Here is a 22130-nt window from a genome sequence, read left to right as displayed (position 1 = left end):
CTCCTCTATCCTCCCTCTCCTTCATATTCTGTCTTAGTCCTGCTGACCTTCATTCCTCTTCTCTCTAGAACACATCTCCACCTCTCCAGGGTCTCCTCCACCTGTTCCCTACTCTCACTACAGATCACAAGGTCATCTGCAAACATCATAGCCCATGGGGACTCCCGTCTGATCTAGTCTGTCAACCTGTCCATCACCATTGCAAATCAGAAAGGGCTCAGTGCTGATCCTTGATGTAATCCCACCTCCACCTTAAACGCATCCATCACTCTCACCGCTGTCACGCTACCCTCGTACATATCCTGTACCACTCTTACATACTTCTCTGACACTCCCAACTTCCTCATACAATACCACAACTCCTCTCTAGGCACCCTGTCATATGCTTTCTCCAAATCCACAGACACAATGCAACTCCTTCTGACCTTCTCTGTACTTCTCCATTAACACTCTCACAGCAAACATCGCATCTGTAGTGCTCGTTCCTGGCATGAAACCATACTGCTGAGCACTAATCATCACCTCCCTTCTTAACCTAGCTTCCACTACTCTTTTCTATAACTTCTTGCTGTGACTAATCAGTTTAATCCCTCTGTAGTTACTACAGCTCTGCACATCACCCTTATTCTTAAAATCGGTACCAAAACACTTTCTCCATTCCTCAGGCATCCTCTCACTTTCCAAGATTTCAATAAACAGGCATCCTCTCACTTTCCAAGATTTCATTAAACAATCTAGTTAAAAACTCCACTGCCATTTCACCTAAACACCTCCATGCTTCCACAGGAATGTCATCTGGACCAACAGCCTTTTTGTTCTTCATCCTCTTCATAGCTATCCTTCCTTACTCCTTGCTAATCCACTGCACTTCATGATTCACTATCCACACATCATCCAACCTTCTCTCACTCCCATTCTCTTCATTCATCAACCCCTCAAAGTACTCTTTCCATCTGCTCAACACAATCTCCTCGCTTGTGAGTATGTTTCCCTCATTGTCCTTTATCACCCTTACCTGTTGTACATCTTTACTAGCTCGGTCCCTCTGTCTAGCCAGTCGGTACAGGTCCTTTTCTCCCTCCTTAGTGTTCAACCTTTTATAAAACTCTACATACGCCTTATCCTTAGCCTTCGCCACCTCTCTCTTTGCCATGCAGCTCATCTCCTTATACTCGTGTACTTTCTTCATCTCTTTGACAATCCCACTTCTTCGCCAACCTCTTTCGCTGTACACTCTTCTGTACTTCTTCATTCCACCAACAGGTCTCCTTGTCCTCCTTCCTCTTTCCAGATGTCACACCAAGCACCTTTCTAGCCATCTCTCTTACTAGCTCTGCTGTAATTACCCAGCTATTCGGTAACTCTTCACTGCCACCCAGTGCCCGTCTTAACTCTTCCCTGAACATCACCACACAATTACCCTTTTTCAATTTCCACCATTTGATCTTTGGTGCTGCCCTCACACTCATCCTCCTCTTCTTGATCACCAATGTGATCCTACAAACCACCATCCTATGCTGCCTAGCTACACTTTCCCCTGCCACCACTTTACAGTCTCCAATCTCCTTCAGACTGGCCCTTCTACACAAGATATAATCCACCCGTGTGCATCTTCCTCCACTCTTGTATGTCACCCTATGCTCCTCCCCCTTGTTAAAATACGTATTCATCACAGCCATGTCCATCCTTTTCGCAAAATCCACTACCATCTGACCTTCTGCATTCCTTTGCTTAACACCATACCTACCCATCACGTCCTCATCCCCTCTGTTCCCTTCATCAACATGCCCATTGAAATCTGCTCCAATCACCAGTCTTACCCTTGGGTACAGTCATCACCACTTCATCCAACTCACTCCAAAATTTTTCATTCTCATCCATTGCACACCCAACTTGTGGAGCATATGCACTAACAACATTCATCATTACACCATCAATTTCCAGCTTCATAAACATCACTCTATGCTACACTCTTTTCACCTCCAAAACACTTAGCATAATGTGCCTTCAGGATAATGCCTACGCCATTTCTCCTACCATCCACACCATGATAAAACAATTTGAAACCGCCTCCGATACACCTAGCCTTGCTCCCCTTCCATCTGGTCTCCTGCACACACAATATACCAACCTTCCTTCGGTCCATCATAGTGTCCAAGATCAAATTTAGAGTAGGGGTGGGCAACTGCAAGACCAGAAGGTATAAAGACAAGATGCCAATAGGGAGGCAGGGTGGGAAGCTATTTTAGGCAGAACACACTACAGAAATGTTTATCACAGCAGAAATCCAGCAGTGAGCCAACAGCTATGAAATACAGTACAAGTATACAATAAAATTGCTATAAATATCTAGAATAAGCAATAACTACTACAAATAAGCAAAAACATGGGCTACTTATTGCTATATATCACAGATCAGGTGCTCCTCCTCAGATAGCTGTGTGTGTAATGCAGGATTACCAACTGGTAGACCAGGGTTCAAAACCTGATTGGGGCACAACTGTGCAGCATTATCCATACGGAAGAAAGGCCTGGCAAGCTACATGCATAACATGCCACAAAAACTCTATGGCCTACCCACAGAGTTGTCATGAGTTAAATTTCAACTCAAGGCCATCTAATTTACTTACTTTGTTCATAGGACTTAACAAAAAGAGGAAAGAGGTGCGTTTGTCCAGACTTTTCTTTGTCCATACATTATCTTAGCTGGTGACGGACATGCACTTAGTGATTGAACTGTCTGAAAAGAAAACATGCCAATAAACATACTTGTTCAAATTTGACTCATTTACAACTTTAGGCATTAAAATAAAGACGGCATGTGGAAAAAAAAAAATAAACACAGGTTCAGAACATCCAGCCAAAAAAGCTTTTTCCAAGCAAGACACTGTAAAAATGCAGTAGCTGCTGGTCCAAAGGTATCCCGAGACAACTTCCTGAGAACAAAGTAAAAGTCCAAAGGAGGCAATGCATGGTTTACTTGACATTTGTTTACCAGAGAAGTCTGACTGGGTAGTAAATACTCATTTTCAATAGAGGCTAGGGAAGAAAAGCTCCACATAATTAAATAACATCAAATAAAACAATAGTACAAATGTAATAAAAAGCAGTTATACATACACACACAAAAACTGACAGTGGAATAGATATAATATGTACATGATACAATAAAGCATGAAGGAGACAGCGGTGATGCAATAATAAAAGAAAATTACAATTAAATACAACAGTCAGTATATACAAATTAAAGTATTAGAAGCATAATTTACTATACTAGGAAATCTGTATTGCTGTCCGCATATGTTGTATGGGTTGGAGACGGTGGCATTGACAAAAAGGCAGGAGTCAGAGCTGGAAGTGACAGAGTTAAAGATATTAAGATTTGCACTGGGTGTGACAAGGATGGACAGGATTAGGAATCAGTATATTAGAGGGTCAGCTCAGGTTGAACAGTTTGGAGACAAAGTCAGAGAGGCGAGATTGCATTGGTTTGGACATGTGCTGAGGAGGGATGCTGGGTATATTGGGAAAAGGATGCCAAGGATGGACCTGCCAGGTAAGAGGAAAAGAGGAAGGCCTAAGATAAGGTTTATGGATGTGGTGAGAGAACACACGCAGGTGGTTGGTGTGACACAGCAAGATGCAAAGGACAGGAAGAAATGGAAACAGATGATCCGCTGTGGCGACCCCTAACGGGAACAGCCGAAAGAGAGAAGCATAATTAACTATACTAAGAAATAATCAAAACAGTTGATACTGGATCCCACAGCTGAGGTCTCAACACTGAAATCCTTTTTAAAATGGTTTTGGAAACTTTTAGTGGAAGCAAGAGAGACACCATCTTGCCCTCGTGAAAATAAAAAAAGACGCCAAATACATGAACTTTAAATTGAAGAACTCAAACTAGGCCCAAAAATACTCATTACAGGAGAAGGGCACCATGCAAGTGTACTGCGAAAAATGAAGCTTGACAAGTGTTAAAAATTACACTGAATTTGCTATTTAAAAAAAAATTAAACCAAAAATTAAACCAGTTAGTCTAGTACTGTGGGAAAAGAAGCAGAAAAGAGCTCTAATCTTCTACAGGTAGCTTGTGCCAATAAGTATACCCATTTGCCCAAATATGCTTCCCTTATGCTGGGATTTAGGGAGATGAAGGGTGAAATATCAACTTTACCATAAAAGAAAAAGTTACTGGCAACTAAGAGTGGAAATAAATGCCCAACTAAGACTTGTACAATGAATGGAACAGCAGTTTATCTATAGGGTCTCTACAACAGGTGCTTCTCCATTAGAGGAGGCAAAAGCAGGGGATCCACATACACCAATGCCAACAGAGCTACATGGATGACATTAGCCTTGAACAGTTTCACCTGATGAAACATTTAGTCATAAGGAAAAGGGTGGTAGGTTCTGTTTGGTCACTTGTGGGTGAAAGCATAGGGGGGTCCTCTACCAAGGGACCACTTGTAAGGCAGGAGGAGGCACCAGCTCAACTTGTCTGGCAACAGACCGGACTCCAAAGGCCCTAGGGCTGATAGCCTAGTACCAACCTATGAACAGTAACCTAGATGGCAGCCAGAAAAATGACTGCTTGACATCATCCATTCCCACAATCTTGTAGCTTCCCGGTATAAGGTGTAGGACTGTGTTCTTCCTTGTAACATGATACACCAGTGTAGAACTTTCACTGGGAGAGACTCCTACAAAACCTGCTTGGTCAGCAGGACTGTTTTATTTCCAGTATGCTGATATGAAAGGATAGTTTTGATGACATCCAAAAACCCTGAACTACCCTGCCCACTGCAGTGCTTCTTCACTCTCACCCCAAGGTGGACAGATTGCCAATGTCAAGCCACTACGACCAAAGGGTGTTTGCAGGCCTGAAATGATGTGACCAAAAATGTGGATCCCGTGGAACACTACAGACCATGGGACCCAAAGGGTCTACTGGCAAACTCCAACAGAGACTATCACATGTGGAATTATGGCCATGGTTGCCGCCCCAAAAACCAGTAACGTCAGAGAAAAAGAAAGCTGTTGCTGGGAAAGCCTTAAGACATCTTTGCTGCTATGGTCTTAGCTCTGCCCATGGAGTCTTCCTCTGCATAACTAGATGTCCGGATTGTAACCTATAAACACGAGTAAGTGAGCAGGTTACAGCTGTGATACTATTGCACCTGAAATTATTCCCAAGGACTGGAAAAATCAAAACAGACTCTGACAGACGCCACGTTAGTTACTTATGGCTAGGGCAGCTAGAAGCAAGCTATGAAGATACAGGAACAACATGGCTCCAACAGCTGCAAATATCTACTGTAACCACAAAGGGATATTTGTTGAACATCCTGGGAATCAAGGTGAGACCATATGCTAATAGTGCAGGATTAAGAAAGTTTGCCCCCAACTCTGAAGCACCAACGCCTCCTAGAGTCACTGTTTTTTTTATGGAAGGCAGTATCCTGGACGTTGGAGACCTTTTTGTGCTAGGCAAAAAAACTGAATGAACCAAGATCATTCAAACAGTTTCTTCTAACACAAATCTGTTTAGGCTACTTAAATTTGGCCTGAGCTCTTCTATCTTTCATGGCAGTAAAAAGAATATGGAGTAGAATTCACATTTTTTTTTCTGACCTGATGGGACCGGACCGCCTGAGTAGTTCTTTTGTTTATGCTCACAATGTCTCTGTTTCACTCTCTTTTGATGTGGTGGGGACCACCCTGCAGGGAAAGAGGAATGGGGGGTACTGGACACAACTGTTCTCACCCTCTTACCCATGGTGATTGTTTTTCATTCAGAAAGGCAAAGGGACAAATGACCCCTAACTGCATCCAAAGGAAAGTATCAGGCAAAGTTGCTCTGTTGCTAACCACCCACAAGCAGACCACAGATGTTCAACAACTGCACAGACCAGACCACAGATGTTCAACAACTGTACAGATCTCCAGCCACAGAAACCACATCATCTCTGGAAACTGTTCTTGTTATTAAGATATACTTAAAAGGTTATAGCACTGATCCAGATGGACCAATTTCAGGTTCAGCCTAGTGCAAAGCACAGCAAATTTGCAAATGTGAAAAAGTGGCACAATACAGCATACAAAAAAAACTAGACTACAACAAAAACAGAAATACAGCGAATGATGAAAATGACAGGATATCTTTATTGTAAGGTGGTTGAAAAAGTGCAAGTAAGCAGGGCTTTACAGAGCTAAGAAAACAGGTTTAAACACAAAGCTGGAATACACAGTAAACAGTGCAAGACAAGACAGGGTCTAATAACTGTGCAGTAGAACAATGGAAAAGGCATTTATGGAATTTGGTGAACCTACATTTTCCCTTGCAAATATGTATAGTTGCTGTTGGTCAGGAGAGTGTGTTTAGTACTGGAGGTTTACAGTGAGCAGTTTTCATAAGGAGCTTCCTCCCAGACTGCTGCTGATCATTAACCCCTCCTTACATTTTCTATCATGGTGATGTGTCAACTGCTGCCACATCCCTCAATTCAATACCACTCTCCTACCTTCTTCCACAGTCGTGCCTGACTGTTGCAGGTATATTCCATACATCTCTTTGCTGGACATCCCCATTTCCTGTTGCCTTTTCTTCAGTTACTCTCAAATCTTCTTCACCAAATCATTTTCTGCTTTCCTGCACATGTTGAAACCATTGTAATCTATTCTCTTTGACCTTCTAAGCCAGACACAATCTTCTCTGCATTTTGCAGAAAGAACTTTGAAGTTGAAATTTGATTCCAAAAGTAACAAGGTTTTGCCCTTTTTCCATATTCTCCAAGTATGACTTCACATTGGACACACACAAAAAAAAAAAAAGTCTATGAATAGGACATCCACGAAAGTCACCATGGTGTTCCCTGCAAAAATCTTTAACCTGAATCACACATACCAGCAGACAAACAATGATGCCGGATGCTACATGCCTTAGCATAACCACTGATGACCTTTCAGGCTACTTGCATTATAAGGTCAGCCACTGTGGATACTGACTTTATTCATGTTTTTCGGATACTTTTTGATGTATTTTTTTGTTTCGTCTTCTTGTTCTGTCAGAGATGGACACTCTACTTCCTCAATAATCATTGGATTTATTGGATAACATTAATGACTCTTACTTTGTAGTCTCTCTGAACAACTTGCTCTGTTTTTTTTCTGATTTTAGTGCCCTCTGTACCTCAATACTTGGCTCTTGACCCAGTAAAAGCATACAGTCCCATTCTTTTCTCACAGCATTCTGCAGCCTAGTATAGTAGCACTGCATCATTGTCCGAAAGAGGAATTTTAGTATTTATCTACCACTCACTTTATTCTTCCTTCCTGATCATTTTTTTTTTAACCACCACCTTTGCCTTTCAACTGAGATAAACTTTGTTTAAATAACCATTTGACAGAGATTTTTAGTGATGCACTGTTGATGGCTGTGATTTTGCAGCTGATGCCATTCTCCGATAATGGGCGACAAATTTATGTAAAGTAAAATGTTTTGGTACACCATGTTACCTGTTGTCAACTTATGTCTATTTTTTGTAAATATGCAAACATTTTCTTACTGGATTATAGCTGACTTTCTTAACTAAGTGTTATTGTAGCCACGGTGATATGAACTTCAGGCTTACTGCCTGTATAAAAGACACACACACACTGCTGTTGGAAATGCTGAACACACCTACTGCCATGCAAAGTAATAGGGAAAACCCATTAAGCATGCTTAAAGCAATGACACAGCGAAGTGCGAAAGGAAACAACCCATTTCCTTTTGTGATCAGTACACTAAAATCAGCAGTCGTTGATAGCCCACTATTACACATACAAGCACACCATACTACACTCCAACTACCACTGCTAACATCCCAGCAAACACAACAGTCCTACACACACAAACAAAACGTGCCCTCAGCGGTTTGGGCCTTCTTGCTAGTATATACTAACTCTAGGCATACACCCTACACAATTCTACTGTCAACTGCATGCGAGTCAACTATGACAGGACTCCATGAAATGTGAAATCAGGGGCTAGTAATACCACTCTATCAGTCAACAATATGAGCATTCAAAAAACAGTACTATAATGTGCACACCGTGTGTGTGTGTTACATATACTGTACAACAAAGTGCATCTGCCTGACTTTAGTCATAATTCATTTCACAGCATTAGAGAAAAAAACAAAAAATTTGGTCAAAAGCTACAGAGTGTATGTGAAAAACAAATGATGTTCATTCACTTACAGAGACTGTAAGTGGGCTTTGTATTTACCAAGACCGTCACTTACTGAGGAAAGGGAATTTCTCCTTTTCCCCACTGTATAGCAAATTTGAATACAATTAAAAAGATTAAAGGATTCTGGCAAGTTCAATGAAATCCTCCCATTTTTCACATTTTGCAGTTCAAAGTATCCATGCTCGATCATGCATACAAACATGTCTATACATTCATATATACCTCAACATGATATACATACACACGTGCACACATTCACACACACACTTATTACACACACACACAGCATCTGCGTAAGTGTACACATAATGCCCTACATTAAACACGATACAGTGAACAAAAAAAATACATCAACCAAATATATGGTCAAAAACTCAGTTTTTTAGGTGGCAAACTTCCCTACACCCCCACATGCCCTGCTGCTTAAATAAACCAACTCCAAGACAGCAAAGCACCAAGGAAAGGCACAAACTTCCTTAATCCACCAAGACAATTTTGGACTAAATAAGACACTATTCAATCGAAAGCCATTTGACAATACAAAAGACAAGCTGCTTTTTGAGCAATCCAAACAATCAAATAGAATGTACCCACATACACACATCCATGTGTGTGTACACAAAATGCACACAATAAGTACCTTCACATGTGTAAGTATACATATTTCTACACAAATAAATTCATGTGTGTACATGGAAACTGTCAATGGTTCCTTCCTGTTGTTGTTCTAACATATATTAGCTATAGAGTACAAGTACACATGCTTTACTTTTAATGGGTTTAGTTTTAATCAAGTTCTGGTGTCTAAGAAAACTGGTGAATTCAATTACGGATTTCACAGAAAGGAAAACAGAGCTTTGATAGTAAATTGGGTAGTTCTAAGGAAATAAGCTATCAGAAATGTTTCAAAATAGGGAAGCAAACATGCTAAAAGGATGGTTGGTGCTACTGGTCTGCAGCCAGCCCCCTCCCGCTTTATATATTTTTTAGTTTAAAACTGTTTGATGAAGCCCTTGGTTTGTGTGCGTCCCCACTGCCTCTCATGTCATTTACTAGTATTTAAAATTAAAGTGAGTAAAATGAGCGTGAAAAGAAATGGAGCAGCACTATTGTCACCACTAGCTGAGTGGTCTCATACAACAGCTCAGCAAATACAGCCCGAATTTTACGAGGGACAAAAATTTTAATACCAGATGTTAAATTTCCCCTCCATAACTTTCTATATCAAAATACACTGTTGTGAAGTCTGATCAAGCTGCAAGACATAGCAGCTAGGAAACACGACAGTCTTAATTAGCACACCAGTCACAACCCCCCCCCACACACACACACACACACACACACACACACACACACACACACCAGCTTCTGCTGTGAAGTTACCCAATTGGTTAGCTCAAGCAGCCACCAAGCATATTGAGATCAAAGTTGTGTGTGGCAGCAGGGCACTATGTTTTATGTCTGTTAGGACTCGGCAGTAAGTGGATTACTAAACTAGTTATGGTAGTTAGGAGAAACAGAATGGCTCAGGACAAGCTGGAGGGAACTTGAGTGCAGTGATGCAAGTTCTTTAGAACTTTAGGGGAAAATCCATTAAACCAAAAGTATCTCAAACAACTGCAGACAGTGTTTCACTAGTGCACTGGACTTCATGATTGTAAGCAAAAGAAAAATATAAAAACTTTCCATATCAATCATTTCCTCACCCTCATGAAAATCTATTTCAGAACTAGAATTCAAAGTTCACCTTAGGAAGGGTTGCAGCTGCAGCTCTACCGTTTGTAATGGCCTGGTGGCTAGGACTTCTAACTAGAAATTCTGTGGGAATCAGCCAACCAAGCAAAAATAAAAAAAAAGTTGATGAAACATTACAACAGGTTAGGCCAACAATCCAATGAGCAAAGATTTTGTTTTCCATAAAGGCGTGTTTTGCCCAAAGCCGGATTGTTCAATTGTTCAGTTAAACAAATTGTTCCCGGTTATGTGGAATGGCACCCTTTTATCAATAAAATATCAAATGACATTAGAATGAGTTTCACTAGACGAAGGCAACCTCTAATCACCTTGATGTGCATACATACGCATTATATGTGAGTGTGTGTATATACATATAGAGAGAGAATTTGCACACACGTGCATTACATACAATACACATATTACTTATGATTTATATGAGCTCGCGCACACATTTTCCACACAAATTTTGATACAACTATACATTTTTTTATAAACTGCAGCGTGATTATGCAAAATTAAGACAATTTTCCCCATAATTAAAACAAATGTGAAAGCAAGACCCAACGAAAGACTAACATGCAGTTAAAATGCTACAATCCTGCTTCTGAGACTGAGTGCAGACATAGCATATAAGGGAGTGCATTGGGGAAGCTAGGAAGAACTTAACTTACATTAACTACTAAAACATATGCATTCATTCAATGACAACTGTCAAGAATACTAAACTTGTGAAAGCCTCGTACTTAGTTGTAATGTCAGTGTACATAGACATCTGGTTGCAAACACATTTTCTGAACTGTATTAGCGGACCGGAGTTCCGCTGAGGCGACCCCTAACCAGGAAAAGCCGAAAGACAAACAACAACATGTACACATACACACAAGATAAAATGTCTATTATATATACCAAGGTCTTGTCTGGAAAGGGTTAAGCTTGACCTTGAAAACTACCTGGTTAATATAATAAGCAAATCAAACAAACTGACTGTATTTTTGTTACTGTGCAAAGACTGGCAGAATACCCTTTTCATGTTAAAAAGTATACAACCAATAAAATTAACACACAATAAGTTTACAATGCTACTTCCTGCAACATGTACCATTCAGCACAAAAAATTTCCAGACATCCAATTTACATATAAAGACCGAATGTCTTGACAAAAATCAAAAGCATAAGAAATTACCATGAATATTACACTGAAAAACACAAACTGTATTTTTAGTTCGCTCACCGAGGATGACAGAGTCGCATATAAACAATTCATTTATACCTATGTCAACAGATAAAGCTTTAGACACAAATGTTTTTCATACAAAAAAAAAAAAATTCTGAAATCTAGCTTTAAAAATTACAGCACATGTAACTTACTGAATCAGAGATCAGTATTAATGCAATCTCCTAAAAACAGTCTGCAAATTAGCTTTACAGAAAGAATAACACAGGCAATTTACTGAACCAAAGACAGGTACCATTGTAATCCCTTACAACCGCATAAACTACTGGAATCCCATCAAAATGTTGCTAACTACCAATACTAGTCAGTCAATATTACCAAAGAACTTAATCACTCAATAAACAACTCTACATAATACCTTTAAAGACTTTTTTTTTTGGGGGGAGGGTCAAAATAATAATTACATTCCTAGTAACAATTCAGTTATTACACATACGGTTTTCCACTAAGGAGGTAATAGCATGTAAAGGCGGTAATCTACCGCAAGATAACCTCTGACTAACTTAACCAACGCCACCACCTACACATCCCATTCTCTCCTAACCTTGTCTACTTATATTACTCTTAATAGCCCTCTAAGATAACTCTGCTCTCCTACCACTACTCAACTAACTCGAGAAAACGACTGCATAAAGCGATATGAAAACTATGCAATTAAATGCAAATAATGCTTACAAACCTCACAAAACACTAGATGTGCACAACACTGCACCTGCATTCAAATATTGCTGGTTACAAGCTGCAGCACGTTAAAACTGCACCCTTCTGTTATGTTGAACTGCAGCATGTAAGATTCACCTGAACCTTTAAATGAAAAATAGCATTGTTGTGTGTGTTTTTTCTATAACTGTTTTGTGCTGTAAACTATTTTATTTCTTAAAAAAAAAAAAAAAAAAGGAAAGGAAAATGTTAACTCTTTGGAACTTTTTTCAATGGCCTTTAACTAAAGCACAGTATGCCTACCCTTGTTAACATAAACAAAATAAAAAAAAACCCCACACAAATGCAAGAACAGATCTACGTTCATTATTACTAACTTTTTGATGTATTCAGTCTTAGAGGTATATACTTAAAAATTCCAAGTCATCTGCATAAAACAAAACAAAAAAAGCCCATTGAGCTGTATGAAGGGATATTGCAGAAATATCTCTCACTGAAGGTTATAAGGAATGAGCCATGCAAGTGCACTACCACTTCTGCATTACAAGAATCCAATTCAATGTTTACTACATTACAAAGCAGCAAGTGTATATAAATTCCACTAAAGCAAAAGCAATTTGGAAAACCTCAGTGTCTTTCCACCACCTCTACTATTCAATCCATCAAAGTAATACTATCGCATCTGATGCCACTTCAGTGTTCTCAATCCTTGCTCAATGTTACATTCTCAGAGACATTTTTCCCAGCTTGTCGCTAACCTCAGGACTCCCTACTTCCCCCATGGCTAGGGAAGGCCCCTGTGTTCCTTCACTAAACAGGTCCCATCCTTCCAGATGAGAAAAGCCTCTATGGCTATGTAGGCTTTGAAATTCCTTTGTGACCATGGCAAGCATGGAGAAGTAGGGCTATTGTATGGCCAGCATGCTAACACTACTCGGACAGACGGGGGGGGGGGGGGGGGGGGGGCTGATGAGGTGTGGCTTATGAAGACATGCCAGAGCACCCACAACTCCACATCCACTAAGCACATCCCAGCCAGACAATGGAGCTTTGGTCTCCAGTATGACTTGAGAGATCCAGAGATCCACTTGCCTCTGGCCACACACATCCTCCATGCCAGATCCAGACATCCAAGTCACTAATCAATTCTAGATCCCCTGGCCTGTAGCTGTGGCTTCACCCCTCTACAAAGCAACAGCCCATTCGGACATTCTAGTTTCAAAGTCCTTTTCCAACTCAAGCTTGCCCAACTAGGATGACTCTCTCCAGAAACAAGAAATCTACCAACAAAAATGTATTTATCCCAAATTTGAATATTCCCCATCTATTGCATTAGTCCAGACATAAACAAACATACTAAAGTTACAAAAGCTGCAGTTTTACAGAATTTTTCAAATGCTCTGATTCACTACACAACTCTCACCCCCTTCAACACCCACTAATCAGCCATCCAGCCGCCTCCTATACAAAGTGCTTTATCTAAACATAGTCTCCTATTTACTTATCCATTAACTATAACCTTTTTCTACTATTCTCTAACATCTGAAAAAACTACCATTTTACTCAGACCACCCTTTAATCCATCTATCTCAGAGGAATAAAGTCTTCCAGAAAAATGCTCCTGCTGTGTGAACTTCCTCCCCTCATGTTATCAGAAGTTGTAACAATGTTTCAAAAGAAGCACCCCAAAACCACTGGTCAGAATCCAACCAATGTAAATGATTTAATATAGTTTCCCTTAATAGTTTCATTTTCACTTACTTTGCTCGACTCGAAGTAAAATTCTGCTCATAAACTCTCCTTTAACAGGCTTTTACTACATTATTCCACACTCTGACTTCTGTTGCTTGATTTAGTTACAATGAAACTGTGCGTGTTAACACTTGGGAATTTCTGTGCCTTTGGCCCAAGTCATGGTGGAAACCATCCATTACCTACCCAGTTAACAAATGTCAAGTACAATAAAACAAGCAGTGTGACACCCAGAATACACCATTAGAATTTGTCCTGGAGTTTCAGTTATAACTAACGTATCAGTCACCTCCAAGCCAAACAATATCTGACGAAAATAAATGTAAAGCAGAGTACACAGGTTGTAGTGCTGTACAAAACAAAACACTTTGGTGGTAAAGTCCACATACAATGCTGCTAAGTAACAAGTCCAAGGAATAAGACAAAGTTAGTCACCTTCAAGGAAAGATGATGGCATCACTTCTCAAACCATATTATATAGCAAAAAATTAGCAACTTTCCTTAGAAATATTTCCCACATATTCATACCTTCTTACAAACAGGTGAGAAAGGAAATAGGGCGAAAGACCTCCTTACTTTGAGCACATTCCACTTTTAGAAACTGGGACAACCGTTGCAATTTTAACCAAAATCTGAATAAGGCAGCCACAAAAAGAAATAGATGAACTTTATGAACATTACTTCAACCTGCTTATCGAACTAGTCCAGTGAGGTCCTGATTCCACAGAAGATCCAGGCAGAACATGAAAAATAATACATGGCAGTACATTAAACAAACCATTAGATGAGTAAGAGAACTGCAAAATACAATTTATTTCACTTTGTTAACTAGGTATGCGGGCTTCTTCAAAAGCCCACTTCAACCACAACCCAGACCACATACATAATAACTGCATACTTACACTGCACAACCATTATAAAAAGATGTAAGCTGCCAACACAATACATGACAAAAGTATATACATTAGTGAAAAATTTTATGTTACTACATATTTACACAAGACAATTTCAATATGCAAGCAGAAGGCATTAACTATCATAACAATAGTTTCAATATTTAAACAGGAGAACATATAATGTTTAGTTACAGAAACCAGTTAACAAGGGCACCTACTGCAGCATGCACCAAAACAGAAGCACTCTTACATTTATCAGCAAGAAGTTTTAGTACTTTCTTTTTAAACTGCTTGATATCATCTAGTTGATTTAATTCCTGTGGAGGACATTCCAATATAGTGCAGATATTTCAGAAGGCCTTTTCACCTGTAACTTTATTGTAAGAAGGTCTCATGAAGGTGATGGTGCTACCCATGACTAACTGGAAAAAATGGCTATTTTTTTCTGCCTTAGTTTAAAAGCTGCGAGTCACAATACAATAAGTATACAATCTTGAATGCATGCATTTTAGGAGGACTTCTGGTCTTGCAGTTACAGGCAGCCACATAGGCCTTTGCAGCGTGCACCAACGATGCTCTCTTGGACTTGCAAGACTGGCAGACGCTGTTAATTACCACCTTTAAAATATGTGTTTGTGCTCTGCCTCGAGCCTAGGGCACAGGTTGGCTGACAGTACTAAGTTTAGGCAAGAACATATGGACTACTATTGCCTTTCTTGGGGAAGCTTGAATATGTCTATACTACTCTTATCCGGGTTAATACTTCAATAATTATGTGGTCCATATGATTAGAAAATGCAAAGTCCTGGTCAAATATTACCCCAAATCTTTTTTGTTGTGATATAGCAGGAAAGGAAGACCTCCTTGTGTCTCTGATATAGGTGAGCATTTAGGATTATGTTCTGGTCTTACCACAATTAATGAACAGATCCATCCTCAGTAGCCAATACCAATACATTTATGTCATATTCAAGTTTGGTTATGCAGCAGTCTGAACTGAGAACAATACCATCATCATGTAATGTGCAAATGAGACTGGGTAAATGGAATGTCAAGTTATGGCAATGGAGAACAATAAGGAAGAAGCTCTGTGGGACACTAGTAGATAAGGGTCCACTGGACAAATAAAAAGATCCATGATGTACCATAATGACTATCTTGCATTGACGTGGTTTTCAGCTTATCAAATGTGCCAAAATAAATAATGTAAAGCTGAAAGTAGGAGTGATGGACTACTAGATACAAATCAGCATTTTAAGTTAATGAACATGATTCCTATCATTTTCCATTGCTTCATGTGTATGATTTACTACTGCACATCTGGCTGCTCAAGACATGCAACCCCTTCTGAAGCAAGCCATGTTGTTTGTTTGAGAACATGTTATATTTTAAAATGCAGCCATTAACAGGGTGCAGTTTTCTAGGATTTTAAATAAGGGTGCAATACAGCTATGGGCCTTTAGTATGAGGCAGTTTTGGGGATAGGCTGAATGACTGTTTTTAGCTGTGAAGTAGATTCCAGAAATAAGAATTAAATTATAAATATGTTTTAGTGACCCAGACAAGAGTTGCTGCCATAAAAAAATTCTTGGCTGTATTAAGTATCTGACAGACTTGTTATCTTTAATGACTAAAACGGACTGTATTTGCTTGCTAGTAGTAAGAAGGCAAATTCAAGAAACAACAAATTTTGTTTGGTTCGGGGGGGGGTATTATGCTGTGTAAAATACACAATTGATGGTCTGGGCATGAGGAAATAATGGTCCCTAAAAGAATTCAAAAACTCTCTATTCTAAACTATGCTTGTTAATAACTGTTTGTAGATCAATGGTAGGAATTTTGAGTGACTCCCTGATGTGGATCCTGCACAGAATTTGTTTATTCTGTTAAAGGTGGACTTAGCTGTAACACATGCCTTTTGATCAAGTTCCTGAAAGGCTGATCCTTTGGCAGTGATGTGGTTAGTTTTCAGGCACACATTCTCCAATTATTTGCTTAATCCAATTCAGGGTTGCAAGGGAACTGGAGCTAAATAGCTGAAAGTCACAGAAACTAATCCTGAAAAGTACAGTAGTCTATCACAGGACACACACACAAACAATAGGCACATTGGAGGACTGCCAACTCACCTACAATACATCTCTGAAATATGGAAGAGCAGCTGGTGAAATCTCACAAAAACGCAGGGTGGACAAGCAGCCTCTTGCACAGAAACACTCCAGCCAAGAACTACACTGGAAACTAAGTGGTGTGATACAATGCTAACTTCTACATCTCTGTACTGCCCACATGAAAAACATAAAAACCAAACCAAAACAAAGAAAGTAGTAACAGCTATGAATAGGTACTTATTGTACATTCTGTATACAATATGCAGGTCCCTTCCTGTGCTTCACCAGGTACTCCATTTTATCCCCACATCTGAAGGCATTCACTTAAGCTAAACGTCAATCATCTAAACACCAGTAGGTTCACAATGCAGCATGTGCCCGTCTGTGTGTGTAAGCATACATACACATACGTACATCCTACAATGGACTAACCCCCTGTCAAACACTAAATTGCTACAACTTCTACTTGCAAGGCTAGGCTCTCACTCCCCAGGATCATGACTTGGACAATGATAGTGTGGTCAACAAACAAATTTAGGGATGACTTAGGTTCATAAACATCATATACAGTAGCATAAATTAAGAATCACTTGCTAAAGAACGTTTATTAACAAAAGAAAAAAGAATTAGCCTAACGCAGAAAGAATTATACTAGGAAAAATGTGGAATTATTTGTTGCCGACAAAGGGATTGCACCACATCACAAAATGTGATTACCACTAGGAAAAACGTGGAATTATTTTTTGCTGACAAAGGAATTGCACCACATCACAAAATGTGATAACCACATCACCACAAGTCAGGAAATCCTATGTGGCACACCTCATCACTAAGGGCATTTCATCCAGAAAAAAGGAGGTCATTGTCCCACTGTACTCATCCCTCATTAGACGCATTATAGAGTACAATGCCCCGTTTGGTATGTACCTCACAAGACATCTGCAACAGTTGGAAAGGCCGCAGAAATACCTCACTAAAAGAATCACAGGCCTAAAGCAGATGCCCTAGGCTGTCCATTTTAAAACACTCCAGCTATACTCTGTGGCATATCGTCTACTCAGAGGCAAATTCTGCTTAACATACAAGGCCATGTCAAACCCTGAGCTGTTGGACATCCTCCACTCAAAGAAATCCTGATCCCTCAGAGCCACACGCTCCAGGGATCTAAACCTTGTCATCGCAATGAACAAAACATGCTGGAGGGATATGCTCCTGACCCAGAGACTCCCCATACTCTGGAATAGACTGCCCATACATGTCAAGCAGAGCGGCTCATTGGCCCTCTTCAAAAGGAACCTTGACGACTGGATGGGAGATAGGAAATTCACCCTGGGGATCACGTCAGTCACCCTGCTAGACAAGAGTCCAGGGAAGTAAATATTGGGGGAAGAAATATCCAGGGAATTGTTATGGCTAGGCCTGTATAGGCCCTAGGGCCGATAGCCTACTACCAACCTATGTAGCATGACTTATTTACTGACAATTGTTTACCAGGGAATTCCGACTGGGTAATAAATACCCATTTTCAGCAGAGGCCCAGGGAGAAAGCTCCAGAAAATTAAACATCAAATAAAATAGTAGTACAGACGTAATTAAAAAGCATATATACACATACAACTTGACATGACAGAATACACAGCATTCAAACACCAGAGATGTAATAATAAAAAGAATAAAAACAGTATATACAAAAGTATCAGAATCATAACCTACTATACACTATGAAATAATCAGATAAAGGGGACACAAGATCCCCCCTATGAATGGGGAAAGCAAGTGTTGAAAGGTTAGGGCAAATGCAGAAAGGATATAGATATAGCACGATGAAAGGTTAGGGCAAGTGTTGAAGGGGTATATACAGATAAGAACGTCAAATATTTCTTGATGTAGATCACACAGGAGAGCTGCATGGGCATAGCCATGCATTAGGGAGAAATTCTTTAAGAGAGGACTTAAATACAAGGATGCTTAATATAATTCTGAGTGTGATCTTTCAATACAATCAGGCATATTAACGAAAAGTGGAAATAAACTGTACCACAGCCAACAGGAGTTCCAGGCAGTAACTGACCGCTTTTGCTATCTGCCTTTGTCAACATGACTGATACAGCAACAATGGCAAGTCCATGCGAAGGAGGAACCTTTATAGATATACACACAAGCATTTACTTAAGTATGTTAACTTGATGCCTATGATGCCAGATGACAAACCTGTGGAAGCATGGAGGTGTTTAGGTGAAATGGCAGTGGAGTTTTTAACCAGACTGTTTAACGAAATCTTGGAAAGTGAGAGGATGCCTGAGGAATGGAGAAAAAGTGTTTTGGTACAGATTTTTAAGAATAAGGGTGATGTGCAGATCTGTAGTAACTACAGAGGGATTAAATTGATCAGCATGATGTTATGGGAAAGAGTAGTGGAAGCTAGGTTAAGAAGGGACGTGATGATTAGTGATCAGCACTATGGTTTCATGCCGGGAAAGAGCACTACAGATGCGATGTTTGCTCTGAGAGTGTTGAAGGAGAAGTACAGAGAAGGTCAGAAGGAGTTGCATTGTGTTTTTGTACACTTAGAGAAAGCATATGACAGGATGCCTAGAGAGGAGATGTGGTATTGTATGAGGAAGTCGGGAGTGTCAGAGAAGTATGTAAGAGTGGTACAGGATATGTATGAGGGTTGTGTGACAGCGGTGAAGCCTGCGGTGGGAGTGACGAATGCATTTAAGGTGGAATTACATGAAGGATCAGCTCCGAGCCCTTTCTTATTTGCAATGGTGAAGGACAGGTTGACAGACGAGATCAGACAGGAGTCCCCGTGGACTATGATGTTTGCAGATGACATTGTGATCTGTAGTGAGAGTAGGGAACAGGTGGAGGAGACCCTGGAGAGATGGAAATATGCTCCAAAGAGAAGAGGAATGAAGGTCAGCAGGACTACGACAAAATATATGTGTGTAAATGAGAGGGGGGAGGATAGATGAATGGTGAGGATGCAAGGAGTAGAGGTGGTGAAGGTGGATGAGTTTAAATACGTGGGATCAATAGTTCAGAGTAATGGTGAGTGTGGAAGAGAGGTGAAGAAGAGAGTACAAGCAGGATGGAGTGGGTGGAGAAGAGTGTATCAGGAGTGATTTGTGACAAACAAGTACCAGTAAGAGTGAAAGGGAAGGTCGACAAGAGGGTAGTGAGACCAGCTGTGTTATATGGGCTGGAGACAGTGACATTGACAAAAAAGCAGGAGTTGAGCTGGATCTGGCAGAGTTAAAGATGTTAAGATTTGCACTAGGTGTGACGAGGGTGGACAGAATTAGGAATAAGTATATTAGAGGGTCAGCCTAGGTTGGAAGGTTTTGAGACAAAGCCAGAGAGGCAAAATTACATTGGTTTGGACATGTGCTGAGGAGGGATGCTGAGTATACTGGGGGAAAAATGTTAAGGATGAAGCTACCAGGTAACAGGAAAAGAGGAAGGCCTAACACAAGGTTTATGGATGTGGTGAGAGAGGACATGCAGGTGATTGGTGTGACAGAGCAAGATGCAGAGAACAGGAAGAAATAAAAACAGATAATTGGCTGTGGCGACCCCTAACGGGAACAGCCGAAAGATGATGATGTTAACTCGCTGCCTGGATCCAGAAGCCACAGCCACTTTTCTCCCTGTTGCAAACTTAATTAATTATATTCACCACAATGAAGGATGCTAAGTTTATACATGCAGCACATATCAAAATAAAGCTATTTTCAACATAACCAAATGCACCAAACAGCTCCCTAGCAGATACACACTGTGCACCTTGAATCCATATAAGCATGCATGAGTCTCAACCTCTTAGCGCAACAAAAAAAGACAATGTAAAAAAAAAAAAATCAATAAAGAGCAAAAAAAAAAAAACATAAAAGGTTTTAAATACTACTTTTATATACAGAAAATTGGTAGAATAACTGATTTTACATCAGCAAGTCTGTCATTATTATTAGTAACTACAACCCCCAACTACTTGCCACAAAACCACAAGCTTTTCCAAAAGCAAACAAAATTAGACTATTTCATTCTGCGAAAAATAGAGGCACTCCACAGCTATCTACAATCCACGCTATTTGTTCAAATATACCCGCAACAGTTCCCTAACAGAAAGGGGAGCCTCGCACTTGCAGAAGCGCTGGCACGTGCAAGTCCTACCAAACGACAGTACAACAGTGACACCCCACTCTTTACCACTGGATCCGCCCAATGTTGTCAAGATCCACTGAACAGTTCGGGAGCACGCATGCGAACTGAACTTCCTCCGCCGATTTATGACAGGAGGCGAGTTCCAAATGTCCTCATACAAACAGACTTAGTTGATACCTGATCTGTAACTACAACAAATGCAGGCTTGTATGCATAAAAGTGCAGTGCACATGAAACCAAGTCAACTGTCATTCAAATCATCACCTACAGAGTATGACTTGGAACGTGAGAGATCATAGGTGGTAGGGAATCAAACATACGCAAGCCGGTATTCACAAACGTGAGCTCCATTCATAGCATAAACTTACGTCAAAATAAAAAATACACTGTTGATTTTTGTCATAACTACAGTGCCTAACACTGCAAAAAAAAGCTAAATAAACCATGCAGCAGTATTAACGAAGAACGGACATCCCAGATACTGAAATGGCAATGAATAGCTACTGATCCAGAACACATCGCAATGCAACTGTGGCTGATGACAACCACGACCAAGCAAGCATTATAAAGCTGCTAACGCCTATTTTCCCATCCAATGACGTCAGTTTTCTCTTATCTGAGGAGAGCACGGGCGTTCTCAGCAGCATTACATAGTGTATATCACGACATCAGACACATGTCACTCTCCTTCGCAATTATGGGAGATGCCAGTATTTTCAAAGATGCTCAACCCATCATAAACACAATAAAAGATGAGCCCTATTCTAAACCCTCCACCCATCTCTAGTTACTGCAGCGTCTGTCTTGGCGTCAACGGTTGCTAATACGCTCCGAACCAACACAAAGCTCCCAAACAAATCCCACATTCAAATCTGACAGAAGAAAAAGCCGGCTTTGACCTACCGTCGCTCCGCTTGATTTCCACGTAAATACCAATTTGTATTTTGCCGAAATTGGTTGCCATGCTTCATTGATGGGTCAATCGTGGAAGTGTTTTTCTGATTTTATTTAAAATAGGTGTAGGATACCAGAACAGACTAGTGATAGCAGCGGGAAGGGAAACGAGCAACCTCCACCGGATGCAGAGACTGGGTCTAGCAACCAATTGCGCCTGCGCGCTGCTGACTCCCTCCTGGCTACGGCTGTGGTGCTGTCACGAAGTGGGCGGGGTAGGAGAGTAGAGAGCGTGAAAAGGTTTTAGTGTAAAGTGCTGTAGTACGGAGAAGTGCTCTAGGAGTTTTGTTGATTTCGTAACTTACGGTATTTGGTACGAAGAATTCGTAAACTGTTAAGTTATAGACATAAAATTTGTATACGAGGCACACGGCATAGTCAGT

The 22130-nt window shown here is 40.3% G+C and overlaps 1 protein-coding gene across 1 annotated transcript in view; it reads right to left on the bottom strand.

The window, feature by feature from the left end:
• The window catches only part of KIF2A (kinesin family member 2A), a 2798933-nt gene extending 2777020 nt beyond the window's left edge, over positions 1-21913 (bottom strand). The window contains exon 1 of the mRNA XM_044063819.1: positions 21697-21913. Within this exon, the coding sequence (XP_043919754.1) occupies positions 21697-21757 (61 nt within the window). The 5' untranslated portion in view covers positions 21758-21913. The remainder of the gene's footprint in view (positions 1-21696) is intronic.
• Positions 21914-22130: the final 217 nt, after the last annotated feature.

This window comes from Protopterus annectens, chromosome 2.part2, assembly GCF_019279795.1.
Source record: "Protopterus annectens isolate FY-2018-M chromosome 2.part2, PAN1.0, whole genome shotgun sequence".
NCBI classification, from domain to species: Eukaryota; Metazoa; Chordata; order Ceratodontiformes; family Protopteridae; genus Protopterus; species Protopterus annectens.
Note: the sequence above shows the minus strand (reverse complement) of the source record. Positions and strands in the feature narration are given on the sequence as shown.